The 26824-nt window shown below is 39.3% G+C and overlaps 1 protein-coding gene across 2 annotated transcripts in view; it reads right to left on the bottom strand.

Annotated features, from left to right (window-relative positions):
* The window catches only part of PRKN (parkin RBR E3 ubiquitin protein ligase), an 896318-nt gene that overhangs the window by 467096 nt on the left and 402398 nt on the right, over window positions 1-26824 (bottom strand). For both annotated transcript variants that reach the window (XM_048487681.1, XM_048487690.1), the window contains one exon: window positions 10508-10591. In XM_048487681.1, coding sequence (XP_048343638.1) covers window positions 10508-10591 — 84 coding nt within the window. The remainder of the gene's footprint in view (window positions 1-10507; window positions 10592-26824) is intronic.

The raw sequence follows: 26824 nt of genomic DNA, 5'->3' as shown, positions 1-26824 counted from the left end.
CCTGTCTTGTATTTTCCTACTAAGGTGGGATAAATCTCTTAGCTTGATATATTCTCTAGTGTGTCATAGTGGGCCGATGAGTCCCCTGTGGCTGAATTACTTCAGAGTGATTCTCAGGAAGGTCATGGTGCTGTCTCTTTGCTCGCCTTTTGAAAAGCTTGATTCTGTAAGAGTCTCTTGCTGATCCTTTCATGCCGATCACAACTCGGATAAGTAAAAGAGACTGCTTAATTGCCTGCCTCTTAAAAAATGAGATACAGAGCATTAATTCATTTTCACAATCAGGAAAACTCTGCTCTCTAACATGAAGGTGCCTTTTAAAAAAATCCATTACAAGTTTTAGAGTTTTCAAATTAGAAAAGAGTTATTTTTTCCCCAGCCCAAATCATAAAGAAGTGTATCTGTGTATATGTGTGTGTGTGTCTGTGTGTATACACACACACACACGCACACACCCCTCTGATAGCAGGAGGACATTTTTCTCTATAGCTGGCTATAGATGATTTGCATTTATTTGCATATGGATGCAATACATAAATATTCACAAACAAGATGGTTCTTCGTCTGGGTTCAATCTGAGTTGCTGATTACCTTACAACTAAAGGATGTGGTCTTAAATGCCAATTTTACTCTATTGATCAGTTTCTATTAATGGTTGTCCTCATATAGACTAGCGAGTTCATCCTATGTTTGATGTAGAGCTTTCTCCATTCTGGACAAATTTTATGGAATGCCCTACTTGTCATGCCCCCAGATAAGCTTTTATTATTTTCTTATTAAGTCTCAGTTGTCCCTTTAGTTACAATGGGTTTAGCTCCTTTTGTATAGTGTTCTAAGGGGGGAACTTTAGTTAGACCCTGTCCCTTCAGTTAGACCCAGTCTTCCTTTCATTACCTGGTAGTGTCCCTGTTTAGTTAATTTAGTCTAAGGTGACAGCGGAGTTGGAAGACTGCAATATCTCTTATGTCTATGGTGTATAGTCTATGGTGTATAGTCTATAGAGAATCAAGTTAAGGAGAACAGAAAGTAGAATCCAGATAAAGGACACTGAAGGAACCAAGAGAAACCACAGACCTTTCTTGGAAGAAGTCGAGAAAGAATCAAAGTCTTCAAGTTGTTTCAGTCAAGCAACTATTTTATCTTAGTCAGACCCTGGGAGGAGTTAGGGTCTCAATTCTTCTATACAATAAAACCTCTCTCTTTTTTGGAACTGTTTCACCTTGCTTGTGAGTCTCCTGCTCTGTTCTGGCCAAGTACAGGGCACCTAAGATATTTTACTTGAGGAACAGAACACTACTGAAAGAGGAATCATGGCTTATCTTCATGAGGACCTGCAGGTCTTCAGTGAGCTGCTGAGAACACAACCATTTTATTTCAGTTAGTTGAAGTCACTGTAAGAAATTAACTGTCTTGAGGTTGTTAGCTGGGTTTACAAAATAATTTGTTAGGGTTAGGGGCTGAATCCAAAGATCCCTTCTGCATAGTAAGGAATCTTCTGTTAATGGAAGGGATCCTATGAAGTACTTCTATGAACAATGGGCATCTTTGGATGCCAAAGTCAATAATGAAATCTAAAAATACTCCACTGAATAATTTAAAAAACCCAGCCAGATTATAAAAGCCATAAAGAATTAATGTCAACTTATGGTGACCCAGTAAGGTTTGCAATGCAAGAGGCTAACAGGAATGTTTTGCCATTGGCTTCCTCTGCATAGCAACTCTGGTAAACTTTGATGGTCTCCCACCCAAGTATTGATCAGGACCAACCCTGTTTTGATTCTGAGATCAGATCCAGGTCAGGTTGTATATTATCACATTGGTATACAGCATTCAATATTACTACACAGGAAAAATCTTCCTCTTATTTCAGAAAACTAATGAGGAAAGTTGCTGATGTCTGTCCCATTTTGGTCTGGAATCTGGGCAAAGATCTGATGAGAGCCACAGGCTGTCAGCATCGCAGAAATCTCACAGGTGATCATTTCCAACACAAGCAAGGAAACTGCACCCAAAAAGTAAGGAAACTGAGTGAGGCTTAAGTCATCTGGTCCTGCATTGTTGGAGATAATTACTGGAAGGTAAAATTTTATGTGCTTCATTGCAATGGTACATGTTCTGGCAGGGCTGCTGCAATTCCTTCTGTTCCTGTGAAAAAACATCCTCTTCATTGCTGACAGTTCCCAGGATTTAGAGTCAGAGGATGAGGGAAGCTTCCTCAGAAGCGATGGCTGGAAGTATTTTACTCCGTCGAGAATTATTCTGCTCCTTTGTGAGAGTCTTGTGTTGAGTGACTACCTGGTGAGGTATTCCTAGTTATACAATTCGCATTCTAAGAGCTAAACTAGTCTGATTTATGGATGCTGCTGCCAAAGCAATTTAAAAATGATGTGGAAGCCCAATCTTAGCATGGTGGGCTGAGGCAAAACAAGTTCTGCTCCTTAACTTTTGCAGATTTTACTTGACTGACAGATGGAAATATGTACCAGGGCCTTTCCATCAGATCTCAAAGAGTTTGGAGGACATATGGGAGAAGATGCTCCCTCAGGTATAGGGAGTGAGGATGACTAAAACCATTTAAAGCAGCCCCAGCACTCTGCAACCAAACCAGTTTAAGACAAGATAATCATCACATGCTCTTATATCTTCATTCTATCAATAAGTGGGCAACAGCATTCTACACTAGTGGCAGATCTGAGGCCATCTCCAATGCAGAAAACATTGAATATTACTGAGGAAAAAACTGAGGTTCTTTCTGCACAGCAAATTTAGACAGGGTTGCAGCTGGGATAAATAAATATGGCATAGTCCCAGGCCATTCGCACGGCTGGCTGTCCCATGGACACCAGCACATGGGCCAGGGTGCACGCCTTCACACGGAGGCGCTTTTAAAAAAAGTTTTGCAACCATACCTCCCTCCAAAGTGCAGCTATGTAGGCAGGCACACATTCCCCCCCCCCCCCCCCCCCGGTCTTGCTGGAGCCCACAGTGCACCTGCATTTTTTTAAAAAAAGTCTTAATGCTTGGTATTTGTTAAAGTCTTTGTTATCATTGTTATTTCTTGCCTGTATATTTTTGCATAGTCTTTTTGTTTACTCCTCCCCTGACCCCCTGACCCTTTTTATGTCATCTAATTGTATGATCTGACCATTCATAACAGTAGGTAGAATCATCATGTGTATTAAAGAAACACAAAAGTATTTCTCAAGGCAAGGAATTGAAGTCTACCACCAGAGCAATTTCACAACTGCAAGGCTGTTGAACAGCTTTTGACACATAGGCACACATTTTGGATGTTAAGCTCCTGGGTGACTATGGCTATCAAACATGTTCACCAGAATGCTTGCAGCATCTTTGTAGAAAGTGCATTTAGGTATTCTCCAGGTATTCTTGGCGTCCAGGAATATGAAATGTTACTTACAAGTCAGATTTATTCGATGCAATTGTTTCACTGAGGAAAAACATGTTACGCTACTCTGCAATGAATCTGTAAACGTATGGAACAAAGTTATGCAAGTTCTCATTTAGTTCATGAAACATTTCTGAGAGGACCCAAATGTATGTCTTGTCATTTTCACCTACTTGAAGTATGTTTCTGAGTGAGTCTCTTTCCACAGGGAACAATACAGAAAACACTTATTTTGTGAAAAATACATTAATTTCAGCTACTTGCTTATGAGCAGCAATCTCTACACTTGTAGCAGGAGTGAGAAATGTGAGTTTTCTTACAGCTAATCCTGTAGAAATTCAGAAAAACTTCAAATATAACTGTGATCCATATACAGCATTTAAGAATGGTTCTCATTAAGGCTGTGCATTTTTAAATGAAGTGATTTGAATATGATTGATATGCTGAAATGATAAATGCCCTAATTCAGGTTGCCAGCTATAGGAGGCAACTATGGGAGATTTAGGGATGGGAACTGGCAAGCTAGCGTCACACTGGCATACTGTTGTCACTTCTGGTGAAAACCGAACATTATATCATAGGAATCTCAAGTAATTGCAAATCATGTCACAGGACCCTCCAGTAATTACGAATCATAGAACTTTCTGTGCTGCCACAAGTGGTTTTTGCCAGCACACACAGTCCAATTTGCTGCCATCTACTCCCATCAACTCTTCAGGTGCCAGTGGGCAACACTGAGGTTTGTCAGAAAGTCTCCCCTATAGTAGGAGATCTAGCAAGCCTCCCGCTAATCTAGCAAATTAAATCCATGCATGATGCATCCATGTGCCTATCTAAGAACATGATAGACTACAGCACTACTTGATGGATCATCTCAGCTCCCACAAAATTCATGTGCTGTAGTCTAAGAACCATCCAGGAAACTCACAGCTTCTAACACTAGTAGCTGTTGGGACCAGGAACAAGGGGATGTTCTTCACCTGTTTTAGTGAACAAAGTGGAGTTGTCCAGCTTTATCTTGCTTGCTGTACATAGCATATTGCAGTTGCCATGGTGCTAAATAAAAGGTAAACTAAAAGCCAAATAAAAGGTAAATTCATTGTAGAGTTGGGCCATAGACCCAGATTTATAGCAGTTGATGTAATCTTTATAACTTTCTCTTACTGAAATATATAAGACTGGCAATAAAACTCATTGTGCAGAAAAAAATACAACGGGATCTAGAAAGCTTATCTTCCCAAGGCAAGAGATGTAGACAGGGTCAATCTACAAAAAATGGTGTCTGGCGCAAAGATGGAAAATGTGCCCCCAAACATCCCAGCTTTTCTGAGGAGAAGCAGCAGGGTGACTGTGAGCAAGGGGAGAGTTCTCCCCATCTCCGTAGACATCCCACCATTTGCAAAGCTGGATCCCATTTTCAAAGGGGAAGGAGTCAGCAAGGTGCTTGTGGAGATGAGTAGAGTTCTTCCCATCTCCATAGGCACCACCACCCCATATGCAAAGTTTCACCCCAGCTTTGCAAAGGGAGGGGGAGCCAGCAATGTGCCTGTGAAGAGGGGGAGCCCATTGTGTGAAAAAAATGGGCTGCAGCAAGTGGGAACTGCAAGTGGGGACTCAAGAGGACATCACCCCACCTTATTTCTTCTGTTCTCCCCCTTCTTCTCTGCCTCTCACTTCTGTGGGACTAAAACCTATATTTAGCCCCACTCAGTTACGTTTAGAAAGCCTGATGAAGTAAAAATACCAGACTCAGGCTTTAAGAAAGACAAAATATTTTCCTACATTGGAAAAGACAATAATGCTAGGAAAAGTTGAAAACAGCAGAAAAGAGGAAGTCCCTGAGGAAACACACCCAGTGGTGAACCATAATTACATTTCAAGTGAGAAAAGAAAAATACAGAAAATACCATATCATGCAAAGATGATTAGAAACATGCTTCATTCAAATTTTGATAAAGGGCAGGGTCTGGACAGAGTTGAAAGTTAATACTGAAGGTTCTATTCTGAGGCACAAAAGAACCACTTAAAACAGCATGGAAGAACCACTAAGAAACCAGGTTGAACTGATAAAAAGTGAGAATGGTTTTTACATTTTTAATCAAAACTCTTCACCGCTTCTAACCCTGTTTGTCTCTATTCCTTGCTTCCTAAAGTGATGAGTCCCAGGCACCATGAATGGAAGAATTTCACAAAATTATTCTTTCTGCCTTCGTCCAGCAATGTCTGTCCCACATGCAATGCTTTCCTAAGGGTGGAGGAACCATTTGGGAACAGAGCTCCCAGTTTCCTGTCTGAGGCAGGGGATATCCCAGCCTTGGCTCCTGTTTCAATTGCCACTCCTGCAGCCAGCAGGAAAACAATGTAAAAAAACAACAACAAAGCTGTTGGCACTGATGCCACTTCCAGGAAAAAAAACAAAAACAAAACCCAAAGTGACATCATTCCACTCCATAAATTATTGGAAACTTTACCACTAAATATCTAGTTTTACCATTAAATTTTACCATAAAATATCCATCACTTCCAGATTTTTTCAAAACTGACATCACACCATCACTGACAGTGCCCTTCCATGTCCACACCCCCAGATACCTTCTGGTTGCCAGGGAATATACTAGTATCTTGGTGTAACAATTTAAAGGGTTAAGTGTGTGCTCTTTTAAATGAGAGGTAAGCCACATCTTAGGAGGGTTTCCTCAAGACCGGATAGCTCTTTGAAACTGCTTTAGAGCTCAGACACTATACTTTAGGAGAAATTAAAAAGGGGGTTGGAATTAAATTCCTGGTGGCAGTGATACATACATAAGAATAAAGGAAGAAATAAACAGTATATTGAACATATATTTTATTTGCAAAGAAATAAGAGTATGGTAATCGCAGAGGGGGTTGCAGAAATATAGAGGAAATGGCAGAGATTTCTTCACTCTTGAATAAGCTCTTGCTTCTTTCAGAGGAGAGTTCACAGAAGCAGAGAGGAATTGCTCTATGCCCATTTTCCCTTCTGACTGCAGCATCACACGCTACATGCTAGAAGATACTTAGATCCTTATGAGTAGATTTTTAGGGGGGTGAGGAAGCTGCAAGGGGTGAGATCTGTTCTATGAACTCCTTCATGGTTCATGAGAAGCAACGCATATTCCCTTTCTCCAAATCATTCTGGACATGTTCTGTAAACAGTTAATTATCAACAGAAAGATGCATTTGCAGAGGTGACTGAACAGATATAAATCCTGTCTTCCTTTTCCCCGGAACCTTTAATCAAACTCTCAACATCAACAAGGCAGAGATGAAGATTTATACTTACTGCAAGGCACTACTGAAAGGTTATCTTTGCTATGAATAATCAGCATCTTGGACAAGTGCTATCTGAAAATGCCTGAAATGGACCTCCACTACACTACATAGCAGGAAGTATGATCATTTTTGGATAATTTTTAAAAGTGTTTCGCCCTCTCCTCCCATGGATCTAGATCAGCAATAATAATGGCTAGTAGAGATGTGTGGTGCACCCCAGGAAATCTCATCAGTTCCCTTTTTTGATTACTACATCAGAATTCACAAGCAGAAACTGACATTTTGGAATATTTTAAAATGTTTGGAAACTCCCTTCACATCACACCAAGATAATTTAAAGCTTAATCAAAATTAATGTATTGTCGAAGGGTTTCACGGCTTCCACACAAACACAGGACAACTATAGACAATAGCAATCAAAGGGAACAAAGACCAGGATACTTCTATTCAGATGCATTCACCTATTGACCTTGCTATCTTCATTATTACTCACATGCTACAGACTTCTTTGTGACTCACATGCCAGGCTACTCTATTCAGATGGCCTCACCTTTTGACCTCACAGTATATATACTCCACTTGCTTTCCATTCCTACTATCAGATCCTCTAAAGATGCCAGCCACAGATGCAGGCGAAACATCAGGAGAGAATGCTGCTAGAACACGGCCATACAGCCCGGAAACCACACAGCACCCCAGTTAATCAAAATTATTTTTGCTTCCTAGAACATGTGTTGAATGTTCTGTCCTGAATAGGACACATTGATTCAAGCAAAATACAGTAGAATCTTTAGGGTTCAACAATGCAGAATGTCATAGAAAGGTGAGATTCTGAGGCAAAATTAGATATTTGCTCCCATCTACCTTGTACTTAAGCAGTAAAAACAGATCAGAATGCTTACCATCATAATAATCACTCAAAATCTTTTAGGACAAAGATACCATGTGCTCAGAAGATTACAGCAATTGGATTTTGATTACCAAGACCAGGTAAGGTTGCTCCTAGAACTAAGACATACTCAGATATATCTGTTCATAATCCTAGATTAAATTTAGAATCACATCAAATAATCCAGGATTATCTTGAAGCAGGTGTGCCTAGGGAAATCTAAAATGCTACAGGCAAAAAATTCTGGTAGACTAAATGGCTATATTTATCCATATAGAACATTATTTTGAAGTGATATATTTGATTTGGGAGATCAAACACAGGTCTCAAACCTTTTGTCCCATATCTCATTCATGATCATGGTACAATTCTAAGATCATTTGATCAATAGTTCTATCCACATTTATTTTGCCCGCTTTAAGTATGCGTGGGTTCATGCCACACTTCAAATGCAGTCACAATGAAATTATTTTTGCACAGAGATGCTCAAGGCTCAGTTAGGGGTGTGTACTACACTTAATTGGTTAAACAACTGATTGGTCAACAATTTTAGACCACAGAATTGAGCTAAGACATATTTTCCCACCATTCTTATAATGGTAGGGAAAAATGTTCATCCACATTGTATTCTTTGAAGTGTGCTTTTGGGGCTTAGGGGGCTGGGTTTTTTGTTGTTGTTTTTTAGGTAAATGCACCACATTTTCAGCATAGCTGCAGGTGCCTTTTCTTATGAGAGCCCATGAGTTTGGTTAAGTTTGGATCACAGGTTCCAATTTTATAGGGACCCAGTTTTCCTTCATTTGGACCCCCCTGACCCAACCTTCACCAAACTTAGGGGTTCTCTTAAGGAGAGACACTTTCAGCTCCACTAAAAATTTAATGCCTCTACTTTGAAAAATAGCCCCCCACCCTGACTTCTGGAAAGAATTGCTACAGGGAAACATGAAGCTATTCCCTTTAAACTAGCTCTTGTGCTAATTAATAGGAATTTTTTGTGGGGCTCTTGGGGGCTATTTTTTAACGTAGAGGCACCAAATTTGCAGGACAGCTGCTGATGCCTCTCCTTACAAGAACTCCCAAGTACAACTGGCCCAGGAGGTTCAATTTTATGGGTTCTTAAATTTTTCTCCATTTTTCCAGTGTGGGGTGGGGAACCCATAAAAGTAGACCCATTAACCCAATCTTCACCAAACATTAGGTGTAATTTAATGGTTCTACCTCAAACCACCCCCCATCAGAATCCTGTAAAGATAATAGATCTGAAAAAAACTGGATTTTTAAAAAGTCAGCTTTCCCCAACTTTTTAGCTCCATTAAAATGGTGCCTCTTTTTTAGCTAAAAAAAAGCTGGAAAAAAGCCTAAACAGCTTTTTTTTCAGTTTAGCATATCTGAATGCACACTCCTAGACCCTTTCCGCATGGGTGCTGAGCAGGGGTGCATTGGCATAAATTATGCCGATGTAGCCCCCCGGGACCGTTCGCACAGACAGTCCCGGTAGGGAAGCAGGGGAAGGCACAGCCTTTGCACAGGCTGCACCTTCCCCAACCGGCTTACCTGTTCCTGCTGACTTCCATCGCATTGTGCAGGCCAGGGGACATGCCCCCCTGGCCAGCACAACAGCTCCAGAGATGGAGGTCAAAGCTGACTGATTTGGGATGTAAATAAACACTTTGGAAAACTCTGGGGACTGGTCTGGATAAATGTTAAAATACTATTACCATTCAACATGCCTTCAAATGTTAGTTCACAGTGCATAGAAGAAGAAGAAGAAGAGTTGGCTTTTATACTATACTTTTCTCTACCTGTAAGGAGTCTCAAAGGGGCTTACACTCACCCTCCCTTCCCCCCACAATAGTAACTGGTAGGGGAGGCTGAGTTCTGTGAGTATTGTCTGTGACTAAATCAAGGTCAACCAACAGGCTTCATGTGGAGGAGTGGTGAATCAACCCCAAGGGTGTATGACCCAGGGGGACATATGGGGTCAAATGTCCATGGAGGTAGCCATTTAGTCATGTGGGGGGGGGGGACGGGACTCAGATTTGCACAGGGCTACATTTTCCCTAGATATGCCTCTAATCAACTCTGTTCCTCCAGATTAGAGTCCACTGCTTTTAACCATTACATCATACAGGCTCTAAGTATTAAAATAATACCCACAAAGCAGCTTAGAGTTGGACACGCTTAAGCTTCTGTAGACAGAGTTCATTGAAACAAATGAGCAGGCTTAGTTCTGTTCAACAGTGGCCATGACGCATAATACCTGGCAAAAATTACACAAGTCCAGGAAAACAGCATGTTTTTCAAAGACAGCTATGCAGCTTGCTCAAACATTCCATTGAGAATAGGGTACATTTTATTTATATAAAAATATACCAAGTAGGAATGTGTGAAATCTCCAGTGCATGTCTCTGGTCTTACTATGCACTTTAAGCCTCCTTCAAAATTCCATAGATAGTTTCCCCAGGCAGACGCATCTAAATTCACGTCATATTTCACTTGAGGCAAAAATTGATGGCAATTGTAATTAGTAAATGACAATTTGAAGCAACAGCATTTATGTTTTTAAAAAGCTGCTGAAAGTACCATCCATAGTATTTAGAAGTTCAAACAGATATTTATCTTATTTCTAAAGGTCACTTTCTTGCCACACTATTGATCTGTGTGCACATTCTGATGAAGCATTTAGACATATTATGAGAATACACACCCATACGTGACAATTTAGAGTTCTACTTCACTTCAGTTTCAGTTCAGTGTCATTTCTAAAATGTTGATGTTAAATTGTTTCAAGTGGATGACCTTCATCAACCACAATTCTATTAAAATACACAAGACAAGACAACTTAGTCCTTGTATTTAATTCCTCTAAGTGACTCATGCTGCTTTTTGATAGTCATGACATTTTGACAAGTACTTACAGCTATTTCCCCATCACAGTTTCGGGATTGACAAATACCAGTTATTCTGTCTGGAATCAGGACATCTTCCCAGCAAGATGGGCCCTGTTTAAAGATAAAAAAAGATTAAAGGACATTTTTTTAAAACCACAGTTGGGGAGAAACCTTTTCAGTTCTGTTCTTCTGGAACCTTCTTAGAGAGACAGCAAAAGAAAGCAAGAAAAAATAGCATTGCTTTTTAAAAGGAAAAACAAATAGAAAGAACAAACCCTGATACAAACACAAATGTGGAATACTAAAGATGAACAAAATGTGCCTTAAAAGTATCAAAAACATAAACCTACTGCAAACATATATTCATATATACATTCATATCAAAGTAATTCTAGCTCCCGAGAGGGATGATCAGTTCTTCAGACTCCTTTAATCCCTTCCAGCCCTTATAGGGATAGGAGCCATCCCACTTCCCCAAATCGTTTCCCTCCATGTCTACAATTGAAATTTGTGTGTCACAGACCTCTCTACAACTGGCAGGAAATGGATGGGCCATTCAAGCAAGAATAACATAGGTGTCTAAAAGCTCCAGATGAACACAGTTTACTGGGCTAGCTAGTTAGAACAACTTGTGAATACTCCAAAACTCGTCTAGATTGGACCATTAAACCTCACTTAATCCCAAGGAACAGAAATAGTCCCCAGTTTTCTTCTAGAAATAAGTTATAAACAGCTGTATTGGCTCAAACAAAATCCAGAAAAAATATGAAATCATGTGATACTTTTCCTGAAACAACCCAAATGACATAAAACATTGTGCAATTAAAACACCTTTCTGTTTTAAAAAAGCACCTTTCTGCCCTCAGCACACTAGTATATCAGGGAGAACAGTTTAGTGTAGCCCTCTCCCTTATGTGCTAGTTATCACATATCAAGTCTGATCAGTGTTGGGGAGTATTGAGAAATGCAATCCTCCACAAATAATGAAAAGTGATATGATCCAGAATTCTTCTCTATCACTGGGACAACAGAGCTTAGGTAGAAATTTTGGACTGCTGAAGCCTTTTATAGAATTCTGGAAGATAATAATTGGCTAGGGAGTAAATTTTTCAATCTTTTCTCTTCCTCCCCATGATTCTTTACAGCCTCCCCCCTCCGCAACTCATCCCATGTAATTACACCTCCCAAAGATGAACATTCACATGCAATTATGTTGTCCTTCTCTGAGTTTTAAAGGAAATCTATCAACCTGTAATCAGCCAATCAGTTGTACTACTGAAATCCACTGGACATTACATGGCTTACAATTATTAGCTTACATTAATCAAAGCATTGCTTGAAAAGAACATTCTTCCTGATTGCAACATAAAAAGGCCACTGCTTCTGTAGTGCATTTACCTGGCTACTGTGGTTTGATACAGTTCATATTGAAAAGGTCATCTTTTTGTTGTTTAGAGGAACTGGAACTATTAGAAACTGTAATGAGATTTTTTTTTAAAAAAAAGCTTTTCAAAATATTAAGAGAGTTCAAATGAAAACGATCAGTGTCCCTGTCAAGTGCTTGGTCTGTGATCACATCTGTGTGACTCAACTTTTTCATCTTAGCAAGAGAATGAATTGCTGTGAGCATCTGGACTGTTTGGTACGAGAAATTTCTTCCAGTCCTTTGTCAGTCTCAGCCATAGTTTTGGTTACATGTCAGCTGTGAACCCAGTAAAAAAGTATGCCCAAAAGGAACTATGTACCCTCATTCCTTTTCTTTCCTCAGATCTGTCATCTAAACTCTTCTTTCCTTGTGAAATATTCAGCTTAACATTCTATCATCATTCCAACATTAAGTGAAACCCAAGTATGCAGAATTATACTCTCTCTTCCCTCTTTTCCTTTCAACTGTTCTCCATGAGACTGTAGCCTTTTCCACACAAGTTGTTTACTGAGCATCTTGCCACCTAAAGTTACTTTTATTCTTTAAATTCCATACATTTTTTCCTTTGTTTGGTTCTGGAAAAAATTTGCCTTCATTTTCCCTTTATTGTTTCCCCTCATATTGAACTAGTAATGTAACATTCACATATACACACAAAAAAGCAGGGTTGATTAGATCAGCTTTGTCAACTTCATATAGAATTTGAAATGGAATGTTCAAGCAGAGATATAAACAAGCAAGGTTGATTTTGGATGTGGGGGCATAGGTTACAATGTAACATTAGGGCACAGACACAACCCAGGTCAATTGAATCAGCTTTGTCAATTTCATTTTGAATTAGTGATCTGACTTAATGTGAAGATACCCTAGCAAGCATGAGGTGACTCTGAGAATTTGACATAATACCAAACCTAAGTCCCATAGGGCAGGAACCTGTCTTTTTGCTTATGTAGTTTTATAAAGAATGTGCGCGTGTGTTAAGTGCCATTAAGTTGTTTCCGTCCTATGGAGACCCTATGAATTAATGATTTCCAATACTTCCTATCTTTAGCAGCCTTACTCAGGTCTTGCAAACTGAGGGCTGTGGCTTCCTTGATTGAGTCAATCCATCTCTTATGTCATTTCCAGAGGAAAACACTAATTTTCTGACTGAAAATGTCCTAATCCAGTCCACTTAAGTTCACTCACTTTCAGGATAGCAATGTTTGAATGTTCCATTTCTTGTTTTACAAGAAAAACAAGGAGAATAAAGAACAAGGAAAAGCAAATTCTATTTTTCTTTTTGCATTTCTGCATATCATAATGAGGTAAATAAATACATAACAAAATATGTATTAAACAACTTCAGAAGTGGTAAAATGAGGCAAGTGGAGAAAAAGGACAGTCAAATCAGTTTTGATGTTTTTGATCAGAGTAGACATATTGAATTTGGTGGAAGATTGTGGTGGAAAGGTTGTGGTGGGTTTTCCGGGCTATGTGGCTGTGGTCTGGTAGATCTTGTTCCTAATGTTTCACCTGCATCTGTAGCTGGCATCTTCAGAGGTGTATCATAGAGAAAAGTCTGTTTCACACTGTGTCTAGTGAGAAGTTTAGTGAGGTATACTGTCCATGTCCCAGGGTGGGGAACCAATCATTAAGTGTTTGGGTGGAATTTGCTATGCAAAGGTGTGGTTGAGTGCATTGTATTGCAGGTGGGGTTATCAGTCCATTTTTTAAGTACTGGGAGCCAAGCTTTGCTAATTTTCAGAGTCTCTTCTTCCTTATTGAAGTTGTCTTGGTGTTTGTGAATTTCAATGGCCTCCCTGTGCAGTCTGACATAGTAACCTTCTGAATTGTCCAGAATTTCAGTGTTCTCAAATAAAATGTTATGTCCAGTTTTCTTTAATACATGTTCTGCAACTGCAGATTTTTCAGGATGATTAAGCCAACAGTGTCTTTCGTGCTTCTTAATACAAGTCTCAATGCTGAGTTTTGTGGTTCCTGTGTAGATCTTTCCACAGCTGCAGGGTATGTGATATACTGCTGCAGAAGTGAGGGGGTCTCTTTTGTCCTTTGCTGAGCGTAGCATCTGCTGTGTTTTCCTGGTAGGTTTGAAGATGGTTTGTAGGTAATGCTTTTTCATTGGATTCCCTATTTGATTTGTGATTCCCTTGATGTATGGTAGAAATATTTTCCTGTGGTGGGCTGTTTCTCCTCAATCCTCTGGGATTCTCTTGGTCTTAAAGCTCTTCTGATTTCTGTTGTGGAGTAGCCATTCACCTGAAGAGTCCAGTCTAGATGACTGATTTAATCAGGGAGGAGGTGAGGTTCACAAATTTTGCACAATCTGTCAGAGTTTTGATTATGACCATTTTCTGTTGTGTATGGTGATTGGGGTTTTTATGTAGATACCGGTCTGTGTGTGTCAGTTTTCTGTATACTGTGTGGCCCAATTGGTGGTTGGGTCTGCGAAAAACCAAGACATCTAAAAAAGGCAGTTTTCCTTCTTTTTCAGTTTCCATGGTAAATTGGATGTTTGGGTGGATACTGTTAAGGTGGTCCAGAAAGTTCAGTAGTTCCTCCTCACCATGGCTCCAGATTGTAAAAGTGTCATCCACTGCATCAGATGCAGGCAAAAAGTTAGGAACAAGACCCACCAGACCACGTCCACACAGTCCAGAAAACCCACCACGATCAGTTGAATCCGGCTGTGAAAGCCTTCGACAATACATTGGTGGAAAGGATTTTTGTGAGTATTCTTACTAAAAAAAACACATTGGTGATTCTCTGTCCAAATAGAGACAAACACTGTGGTACAGTAGTTATAACAAATCAGACTAGAATCTAGAAGACCTAGGATCAAATCCTCCCATTGCCATGGAAGCTCACTAGATATACTTCTGTCAGCCACACTCTCTCAGTTTAACCTACCTTAAACAGTTGTTGTGAGGATAAAATGGAGATAAAAGTAGGGAATGAATTAAGTAACTAAGTAAATTATTAATTAATTAATTAATTAATTAATTATTTGGACTTTTATACCGCCCCATCCCCGAAGGGCTCTGGGCGGTGTACAACATAAAATATAGTTATAAATAAATTACTAAAACCTTTAAAACAGCGATAAGAATGATAAAAGGCGTCCGGCCATCCCCATATTACAGTCATAGTTATCAGCATAGCTCTCTTCAGACGTTACATTCACATGAACTTTGAGCCTAGTCATTACAGGGGTGGTGCTCATAACTGGGAATTCAGTTATAAACTGAGACTGCCCCAAAGCACTTCAGAACAGTCATGTTTTATAGCTTCACTAGAAAGCCAGGGGGGTAGAAGCCTTTCTGACCTCTTCTGAGAGGGTTTTTACAGAGGCATGGAAGGCTTGCTCCATGATTGTGGCTGAATGTGCCTTGGACAAGGGGGGTACTGACATACCACCTTCTCAGTTGGCTTCTGCATTACAAACATTATTGAAGGAGCACATGGAATAAATGCAGCAACCACACATTCTAAGCTCCACAAAAACCAGTCTTTGGTATGTTTGACTATGACAACTAATGTCTTAATCCCTAAGTTCTCACAATGGACAATCCAAATTTACTTCAACTGAAGCGAATTTCAGCCCAAACTGCAGGGTAAAACTGTACTGATTCAGCATTACAACATGGTGATGTTGTTTACTATCTGCAAACAAGGAATGGCCATTGGCCAAATGATGTCCTACAGACAAATCTAAAGACTGACAGAAAACACAGATTTTGCAATAACTAGGGTAGGTCTTTTTATTCAATGTAGAAATGAAACTGCAGACACTAAAGAACATCTTAGATGGCAACATTTGGTTATTCCTGTTATTCCTGTCTAAAACATTTGTCCAGCATTTTGTTTTTCAGTATTGGGAGAGGAGGTGTTCTATAATGAATGTAGAAAAATATGCTTTTTTGTTGCAAACAAAACAGCTTATATCTCAAATTTATGAAGACTCTTTTTAATTCCAGTCTTCATGGATCTTTTAAATGTATTAACACTGATATTACATAGGAAAATACAATTATATGTTATACAGGAAAGAGAGGAAAGTATAATTTCAGGTAAATAATATAATAAGTAAAGATATTAAGGAATGTACAAAATAATATTTGCATAAGAAAGTATAAGAAAGAATAGTTTCCAAATTACTGTTAGAAGTTAGTTATATTGTAACTGGGTTACTTCAGTCACTCCTAGAAAAGGTATGCAAGAAATGCACTAGAAAAAAAATGACAAACTGACAAATTAATTGAATGTAGCAGTTAGATTTAGTTGACCTGAAATATCAGAGGAAGATCAGAAACTGGGGTAAGCACTAGAAGCCAGTGATTTATCAAATCATTTTAACCATTTAGGAAACCATTTAGGAAACCATTTACAACTGTTGTAATACCTTGTATTTTCCTTGCCCAATATTTTTCCTCAGTGGACAATATTTGGCTGAATATCATCAAAACATATGTCTATACCTGCTAATGTTTACCTGAGACATATCAATCATAAAATGTTGAGCAAATGACCCACCCAAGAAACAAACACCAATAGAAAAAAAAGATTTCAAAAGGCAAGGAATCAGTACTCGGCAACTGAATGAGAGTGTTAGTGCCAATCAACAGCAGATACTAAAAATGCTACAACCAGAAACACCACACATTCATATTGCTTCTCTGTACAACCTTTCAACCTCTTAGTCCACTGATGTTTACCACAGTTATCCCTCAGAATTTTTCTTCATTTGAAGTTCTTCACAGATGTTGGAGTTCTGAATTACCTTGTAAGGTTTCTAAAGATGAGCTAATACTTTAGGAATTGTCCATTGGCGTGTTTTATTTTAGTTCTTGTATATGCAACGTTTGCTGTTTTGATAATGTTTTGCCAATGTGCTCTTTTTTTTTTGCACTTCAGTAAGTAGCAAAGGGGTAAAAATCATGAATGAATTTCTGAAATTAAAAATGTGACATTCTTTCCACAGCTTTAAAAGGATTTGGGTATACCATACTTTTTCATCCCAGGAACATACTGGTGTTCTAATGCACCGGGTCAGGAACACTCTTAACTCATTTTGTTGTTAATTCCCCACCTCCATCCCCAATTATCTATTAGGGCATGTTCTTTTTGCTATTTTTTTCCCTCTTGAGCCATATGTACCAAGACATTATTGAGGACAGTATTAGCCTGCAGGAGAATAAAGGAAGCAAAAAAGTTGCCACTGGTGCTTCTAGTGCTACTGACTACCTTTATTTGATAAGCTATCCTTTTAATTACAAAGACTCCAACTAGATTATTAGTGTTTTACCTTTAAAACAATCTTCCTCTGTTCACATTTTCTAAATTGCCTTTCTTTTTACTTACCTACTAATGATCCCATCTCTCCAATAAACTACGATCTTCAAAAGCCATTAGTCTAATAAGCCATTCTTAGGGCTAGCAAGAAAATGTATTAGAAACAGAAGGAATGCCATTACTTTTTTTGTACACTCCCCAGTTTAAGAACCATATTAGTTTGTCACATCTTCTGTTTCATCTGTATGGCCACTGTAATTAGGTGGATGGGATTTATGTTGATGGAACAGATCTCAAGCCTGAGGCTCAGATTCAGGAGAGAACGCAGCCAGGTTAGAAGAAGATGCGAGGCTTACATTTGAATCTGTGAAAGCGATACAAAGTATCAACAGAAGACACTTCTCTTTATTTAACCTGAACCTATCCACAATACAAGACACTATTAAAGTGCTGAGAAAAATGTTACGCTAGATAAATATGTTACGTTACGTTAGATAAATGCCATTATGTTACATGTAAAGCCTGAATGTGGCCAGAGAATCTTTTAGCAGTGTGGTGGGATTGTGGGTTTCTGGCTGCCAGCCATGTAAGTACAGGAGCTGAGCTTTTATCTCCCTCTTCTTTCAAACACTTTAAAGCCTGGGCATGGTAAGAGCCTTTTGACTTGAGCTGAAAGGCAAAAGCTGAAGGGCGAAGTCCCTGGCTCACAGCCTATCACCGTGATAGACCACCTGGTAGACATCAGACCAGTCCCAGAGCTTTTGAGTACTTTCCTGTTTTTTTTCTTTTCAAATAAAATGTATTTAAAATTAAAATTATTAAAATGGTCACTTAAAATTGTTGTATTGGAATTGTTTGGAAGCTATTTTATGTTTGGAAGCTATTTCATTATTTTATTTTAAATTGTATCATATTGTTTTGTAAGCTATTTCAAGTGCCTACGGGGGAGAAAATCTGGGTAATAAAAGCTCTAAGTAAATGAATAAAATATGTCACAAGCCTTTATTGGCATAAAATAAACATACAATAAAATATGTAAGTAGAAAAATGACCAGTAAACCCCGCATAATTGTATTTCACTTTAAAAGGGAAAAAAAATATAACAGTGAGAAAATTAGTTAAAAGAAAACTAAAAAGGAGATAGTGAGAAGAGTCAAAGCAGTTCAAGAGGTCTAGACGTTATATGAGCCTCTATGATATTTGGATAAAAAGATAATTCAGATTAGAAGAGAAATCAACAAATTTCAAATGATGCCAGGATGCTTAAATAGCAGTCAAAAAAGATTTATTTAAGAAAGAGGACACATTATTTAAAAGATAATATCTTTTCCAAGCTGAAAAAGCATATATAGCAGACCAACTATCATATGCAATAGATAAGCCAAGGAGTACAACACATTACTAAGATTTAAAATTTAATAATAAAAATGTTTTTAAACTTGAAGTCAGAGAGGCCCATGGGAGAGTTAGATGACGAATGCTGGCCAAGAAAGTAATAAGACATTGGATGGAAGCTGAATCGGTTTTTCACATCAAATTTTGCTGCAGAAAATATGATTTTAAATATAAATCTGCAGACATAGTTTTGAAGAATGATATCAAATGGATGTGTCACAGGGTGAAATGTTAAAGTTGAATTACAATTAAAACGTAACGAGTCACATGGTTGGTTGACATTCACTGAAGAGTTTTTAAAGAATCCCACATTGTAAAACTGCTAAACTATTAGCTAAAATATGTCCTCAGTCAATATTGCTTTCTTACCACTTGACTTTCAGCTATCAGTTTTGTTGTTGTTGGGTTTTTTTTAAAGAATCTAAGGCAGAAAGATATAGACAATTAAAGCCTAACATCAATCCCAAAAAAACTGCTAGAAAGCAGTAGAAAGACTAGACAGTTAAATCATGTACACACAGATCATTGCAGTGGAAAAATCACCCTGGCTTTGTCAAAAGGAGAGTTAAGCCTCACTGGCTTTCTAGAATTATTTGATGGTGTCAACAAACATACTGGTAGAGATGAATCAGTTGAATTATCCAAAAAACATTTTTAAAAACCCTTGTGACATTGTCCTTCAGTGCTCATGGGGACAAATCTTCCCATGTACTGAGAGCTGTATAATCAAATGTGGACAACTGGAAAAAAATAGTAACCACAGGAGATATAGTGAAACAAATGTTGATAAATATTTCCTTATTTCCTCTCTCTTTCAAATTTGTATTTGCTTCAATGCTAACATTAAATTATATTGAAATAGGTGTGGATAAAATTAATGTCTGACTTGAAAATAGTTGAAAATAGTAATAGACCCAAGTTCAACCAGTGAGCTTCAATAGACCCAAGTTCAACCAGTGCACTGCAGCTGAATGTGTCCTTGAACTTGTGTCTCTCCAGCCAAATCTCACCTCTCTATATCAGAGGTCCCTAATCTTTTTGAGTCTTCAGTCATCTCTGAAATTCTGACACAGCATGGTGGGCAGTCACAAAATGGCTGTCACAGGAGCACAGCTAACCATACAATTATCACCGGTTACACAGTGAATTGCCTTGGGATGTGCTGGCAGTTGATGCTGAGTCAACTTAAAAAAATCTGAACAGCTAATCAGATCTTCAGTGGGCAGTCAGAAGCTTCACTAGGCAGAAGCCCCATCAGGCCCTGTCCATTTTCTAAAAACGCAGTGCACAAAAGGTGTCTGCAGATGCCATGACTAGGGTTGCCAAGCTCCAGGTGGTCAAAAACAGAATGGCATGCAGAAGAAAAGGCTGGTGGTCACAACTTCATACAACTTCATATCACACTGACACTTTTGAGAATTGCTTGTGTGTACAGTATTTGTAAATATATTTAGTAGTTTTTTGAAGTTAACCAGTTTTGCGACTGCAAGCCTTTCCTTGTGCATACTGTTCTGGTGTTCACATTGCACAAACCCCCTAATATGCATGGAAGCTCCAGGCGGTAGCTGGAGATCTCCTGGTGAAACCCAGAGTCCACTAGGGGAGCTAAAGTGTTGGGATATTCCCCTATAAGGGGGAAAAAGCCACTATTTCCCCAGATTTATTTCAGAGTCTGAAGCTGTAGTTGGTTAACCTTAGAAGGACTCCAAGTTTGTTATGAACTGTATATTGACATTTCAGGGCTATTGGAAAGCCTGAAGGTGTAGGTAGTTCACCTTAGAAGGACTCCAAATTTTCTATGAATTGTATATTGATATTCCAGGCCTATACTGGAACCCTTGAAGAGAAGAACGGATGGCTCAGCAAAGGCAAAGCTGCTGATCCATCTCGATCCAGTTAGACAAAAGTCAGAAAAACACTGAGGCTCTGCTAGTCTGATTGAGCACAACAGGCCTCAACTATTATATGTAAATTATTGTCTTCTATATTTGTTTACTGTTCTGTACATTATTTCTAATGAAACAAAACAAAAAACAAGTTGGAAAATTGTTTACTGTAATTTTGAGTGCAACAAGGTGGGATCACACTGTCAAAAAATGAACTCTTTTATTTTTCAATTGAGAATAGTATCCTTTTGGGAATTTAAATTGGGCTACACTGGGATTATATTCCTTTGCCAGGCCCGGCTTGGTATTTGCAGTGGTGGGAGGGTGGGTGGTACTGGACAGGGCAATGGGGAGGCTGGTGATAGGCCTGGCTTGGTGTTTGAGCCAGGGGGCACTAGGTACTAGGACTCAGCAAGAGCATTTTATAAGGAAGAAGGTCCAGGAAGTGACAGGGGATGAATTCACAAATGCACTGAGATATTTTGGTGGAAAAGAGTATAGTTACATGAACACGGCAGACTGGCTGCTTAACTTATTGCAAAAGGTCCTAGTTGGCTCTTCCACTGGGACCGAGCTGACCCAAGCACCCCCTGCAATGTTGACAGTGCCACAGGTACCACTTGGTTTAGATCCAGGAAACAGGGACGATAAGAATGGGTATTGATACCCATTGTCACAATCACCCTAACCCACCACTAAGTACCATACCTTAGTGTGGTCTAGTGGTTAAGAGTATGCAGATTCTAATATTGGGAACCAGGTTTGATTCACCACTCCTCCACACGAGTGGTGGACTCTAATCTGGTGAACCAGGTCTGTTCCCCCCTCCTACACGTGAAGCCTGGTGGTGACCTTGGACTTGTCACAGTTCTCTTTGAACTCTCTCAGCCCTATCTACCTCATCAGGTGCCTGTTGTGGGGACAGGAAAGGAAGGAGTTTGTGAGCTATGAGACATCTTACAGTTGAAATAAGTGGGGTATAAATCCAAACTCTTCTTCTTCTCACACTGTTTCCCTTCCCACTTCTTTCTACCCATGCATACGCTTCTCCTGTCCAAATCTTTCGCCCCCTTGCCACCTAGACATTGCATGATGTTACATTTTTTCTAATATCAGTATATCAATCATTGTCTACATTTGCTAAAACTTTTGGTGCACTACTGATTATAAGATTATGGTGACAAAGCATAGGAATGGTTCTCTCTCTCACACATTCTGTGATTTCATGGGGCATACGGTTTGCTTTTTTTTGTTTGCTTTTTGCTGGAAGCAGTCTGCTGGACCAAACCAAACTTTTGTCTGATCCAATTAGGGGATTCTTGTGTTTTTATGATACAAAACCTATATGTGTTACAAGCTCTTGCAGAATATGGCTCTTGCAGAATATGGTAGGTATTTTTTCTATTCTTCCAATAAAAACTGATACCTTCTTTATAAAGAAAAAGTTTCCCATTTCCAAGCTCAGTGCCCAGTACAGGAATTGTGTATTCAAAAGCCAGCTGTTTGTCCTTTTTCTTATACATAACGATTACATGAGACAAATTAGGGTTTCAAAAGGAGTGATTCATTTTTATGTATTCTTAACAGGTTTAATTTGATTACTGTCATCTGTTCAAGTTCTCTTTCCTAAGAATAGCCTTGCAGTGGCACAAATGGAGCTTTCAACTACCCAGATTAGAGTCAGCCAAAGACCACATGATGTGTTTCTAACTGTTGTTACACGATAGAAAATCTCATTTCAATTCAGAGCATGGAAATTTATTTGAATAGCCACAGATATTATCATGTAAAGCTTCATTTATTTCTCCATCACTTATATCTTGATAATTACTAATCCAACTGGACTACATATTAAATGAGATAAGGCCCACATTAGATTTCAAGTGAATGCTTGGGTATCATCACCATACAAACATTATCACTTTACTCCCTCTTCTAATTTCTGTGGCAAATGAATTGCTAAGACCCAAATCACATTCTATAACACTACCAGCTTTTTTTTCAAGCAAGAGGAAAGAGAGAAAGAGAATGAAACAGAACCAAGGCTTCTGCTATCCTATTGTACTGGATGTGTCATTGTCCTTGGATGTGTTTCTCAAAACAAATTCCATTTTATGCATGCATGTTTTTTTAAAAAAAAATGGTCAGTAGAACTGCCACTTCAGCTGTCTTCTGGATTTAGATTTCCTTTTTTCCTTTTTATTCACAGCAAAAAGAAGATCACAGATGTGGGCAGATAAAACTTCTGAAACTGTCTCAAAACTGTTCTGTGTGCATTTTAGAAAAATAAATTCACCAACCTCATTTACAAATCTGAGAAAATATGGCAACAGGTCCATCCACAGTACATTCTTAAACTAATTATCGTGTGTGTCCCCCACAAAGAAATTGGTAGGTAACACTTCTGTGAAGGAATTAGTGAGGAAAACCAAGCCAGTTAAATCAGTTTATGCTCAGTGAGTAGATCTAGCCTAACACACACTACTTAATTTCCAAGGACTAATTCAAAGTGAAACTCCACTCCCAAACAACCATACATGCTGCTACTAGAACAAAAACTGGAAAGCCATTACTAGTGACGACAGAATGCCCCTCAGCTTTACATAGAATTGGCTCAATAGCCAACTCCATTGGTGAAGTATAGAAAAAGCTTCCTTGTTTTCAAAGAGTTCTTGCTTCACTAGCATTAGTGATTTCTGGTGACATGTTCATGTATGCTGAGCAAAATGGGGGTGGGGGATCAATAGACCTCTTGAGATGGTTTGATTATTTGTCCATAGAAATCAACTACCTTCACTAAGAGTAAATAGCTAATATTAAAGAATGTCTATGCCTGCACCTACTGTTACACCAGCACCCCTGTGGTAGAAAGGGTGTCAAGGAAGTGATAGCAAGCACTATTGGAGCTGTTGATCTTCAACAGTCAGAGCTAAACAGAGGTTATTTAGAGGAGTGTGTGCCTGCAGCTGTAACAGTGGCCTGGAGACGACAGGCACTCACAGACCGATCTTTCCAGCATTGTGCAAAAACTTAAATCTAGGTCTCCAGTTGCCTCATGCAGGGGAAGCCTTGTCATGCACTCCACCATCTGAGCTGCACTTCTGTCCTGGCTTTCTGCTTCTCCACTCTTGAACTCCTACAGTGACCACAAGGTCCTTGGTAGTCAGCTGCTCTCCTTCACAAATCCCTCAGCAATCTCAGGTTCTAGTGGTGGCTCCTGAGCTTCCTGGGCTTTTGGTCCAGTAGCCATAGCTGCCCACAAGTTCCCAAACACCCCCTGGGGATCTAAGGTCTCAGGTACTTCAGAGTTTCATCATAAATCACGTGCAATCTGATATAGATATACCCTTCTATATCTTCCAAAAACCAAGGGGCTTAGAGGAGTGTAAATCAGTTTAAGACTGCATTCGGTGTTTCATAAAGCATTATGAATTCATGAATTCAGTTTCAGAATTATAGGATTTAATATGTTCTTATTCATTGAAGGCTTTAATAGATCCTTATGAACTGTATTAAACACAATTTAAAGTCAGGTAATTTAAAATAACTAAAATTTTAAAAAAGTTAATACAACCCTACACCCAGTGGTGGGATTCAGTAGGTTCGCACCACTTCGGCAGAACCGGTTGTTAAAATGGTGCTTGTAAACAGCCACTTTGAAAATTGTTCAGTTTTCTTTTTAAAAATGGAATATGTCTCTGCATGATTGATTGATCACATACAATAATCCAGTTGCTGAGAGAGACAAGCCTTCTTGCTGCAGGAGTACCTTAATTACTACTACTACTATTTAAAGAGTTCCTGCTAGGTAGTGTCTCTCCTCTGAAATGTTGTCCAGCTCAGAGAAACAGCTATGGTAGGCCTCAACATTCCTTCTCTAGGGCTTGTCTCCAATGATGATTGGCTGGGAGAACTCAGAATCCTTTGCAAAGATCCAGTTGAAAGAAATATTGCTACTGAGGAAATCAGGAGAATCAAAATAAGATGCTGGCTGATGTTGACAATGGTAAATACCTGGACACAAAAAAATAACACTGATTTTCCAGGGGGAGGGGGATGTATGTAATGTCTTTTATATTGCCTAACAACCCTGGATTCATGTTTACCATTTAAAAAATCATGGAAACAACCAAAATGTGTACATTTCTAGTTCCAGAATTTCAGGATACACACCTTTAGTTTAGAAGCCACAGTTTCATACCTCAGCTTAAACATAGCCAACCAAAATCTTTCAGCTTAACAGAGTCTTCCTGAGACATGAGTCTGATTAAAACTATTTTTATAGAGAATACATGAAACCAATGAAACTTTTATATCTCTGTTGCTTTTGAACAGTTGCATAAATTGACTTAAGCTATAAGTTAGAAAGTAAACAAAAAGAATACTATTTGTAATCAAGACCTTTTTACTCTCCCTGAGGTATTGTTCTAATCTTTCCCTGAACATAAAATTCAGTCTTGCTGCTTGCTAACCCCCTTTGGAACCTCCTTATGAGGTAGGGGTGAAGCAAGCATGGGGTCTGGCAGCCCAGGCTTGGGCTGAGACCGCTTGATCCCCCCTCAGCAAATGGGGGATTCTTCAGAATGCGGCCCACCGCCCGTCTGGAATTTTTCCCCCATTCGTTGCTGTCCTTTTAACTCAAGAGTGTGAGTTTATTTTCCTCAAACAGTGGGTTTGGGGAAAGCAGTTTTTGGACAGCCTGCTTGGCTGCCCAGCTCTCAGATCAGACCCCCATGCTGTGCCTAATGCTTATCTGTTCTCTCTTGTCAATAAAGAAAAAGGCTATGGCCAGTTTTTATTTACTACAATAAAGTGTTTGCGTATTATTTCCACTCAGTTGCATGCTTCTCTCCAGTCTAGCCTTTTCCCTCTCTCCAGCGGCAATAGCTATTATTAGTGACCTCATCTCAAAAATAATTTCTGGTACAATGTCATGCAAACAATTGTACTGAACTGTCGTACCCACAAGTAACAAATCAAAGAGGTTAATATTCCCAAATAATTAAGACTAGTTTCAACAGAACTGATGTTCACTGGTTTGGTTTACATACTTTTTGGGACTAGCACTTAGAGTAAAGGAATGATATTCAAATATATTTGAGTTAATATACAGAGCTGAGTAATCCTGTTTTCCATCACATGAAAGTGTGAGTCACAGTCCTGAATTTTCCTTGCATTAACATAAAAAAGCGAGATAGATTAGCAAAACATGCAGGATGGGTTTTCAGGTAAAAAGTTACACAGTAAGCATTACCTTAAAATTGGCCTGACCCAGGAAAAGGCTGAAGTTTCTAAATGAAGCTCTGTCATAAACTCCTCAGATATTACAGTTTAAAACTGGAAAATCAAGATTACACACACAATACCTGAAGAAAACAGATTGCTACATAGTCCATTTCTGATTTTTCACACGATCGGCAACATGGGGAATACCTAAATATTATCAAGAGTCAGAGAAGCAAAACATCTGTGCAACAATGAAAGGTAATGAGAGCTCAAAAACATAAATCCCAAGCATCACAACAGAAAATATGTTTTAAAACCAGAAAATGTGTTGAGAAGGATGTAATATTTGTGTTTTAAGCCTACCAATTTCATAAGGAACATGTCATTCACACAGTATATTGCAGGAACTTACAAGCATCAAGAAACAGAACACGTAATAATCTTTGGCCATTTCTGCATGGCCAGAGGCAGTGGCTTTCCACAGGCTTAAATGAAGCCAGTGGAGCGTTGGGACCATTCGCATGGTCCTGTGTGGGCAGTCCCGATGCTGCCGCTGCTCTCAGGGGCGGCTCCGCATGGAGCCATCCAGGGTGTGTGTGAGGGACTGTGCAGCTCCGGGCAGCTGGAAAGACATGCCAATGCTGCCCTCTGACCCCCGGGAGTCAGAGGGCAGCATGGGCATGTCATTCCAGCCAGCTGGAGCTGTACAGGAAGGCAAGGTAAAAACCTCGTACACACCGGAGGGGCCAAAAGTGGCGCCCTCACACCAGCGCAAAGACGTCACTTTTGAGAAACCTCACTCGGGGAGCATGGTTTAGAAGCGGAGTCTTCGCGCCGCTTGGGCAGGCCCAGCATGGCGCTGCTGTGATGCAGCAGCGCCTGCTGTGCGAACAGTGCCCCAGGGATGATGTTTTTACCGTACCTAGAGCACTGTTTTCCGCCTGTGTGGAAACAGCCTTTGATAATTTTGTTCTGCAACTATAGTTAAGCCCATCCCAGAAATGATCAGTTATATTATTATTTATTATTATTTTAGTAAACTCATAAACTGCCCTCCCCCGAAGGACTCAGGGCGTTGAACAACAGAGTAAAGCCAAAAAAGTCTAAAATACATACAGT

Source organism: Sphaerodactylus townsendi, linkage group LG01 (assembly GCF_021028975.2).
Source record: "Sphaerodactylus townsendi isolate TG3544 linkage group LG01, MPM_Stown_v2.3, whole genome shotgun sequence".
Classification (NCBI taxonomy): Eukaryota; Metazoa; Chordata; class Lepidosauria; order Squamata; family Sphaerodactylidae; genus Sphaerodactylus; species Sphaerodactylus townsendi.
The sequence above is the reverse complement of the archived record's forward strand: the minus strand, read 5'-3'. Positions and strand labels throughout refer to the sequence as shown.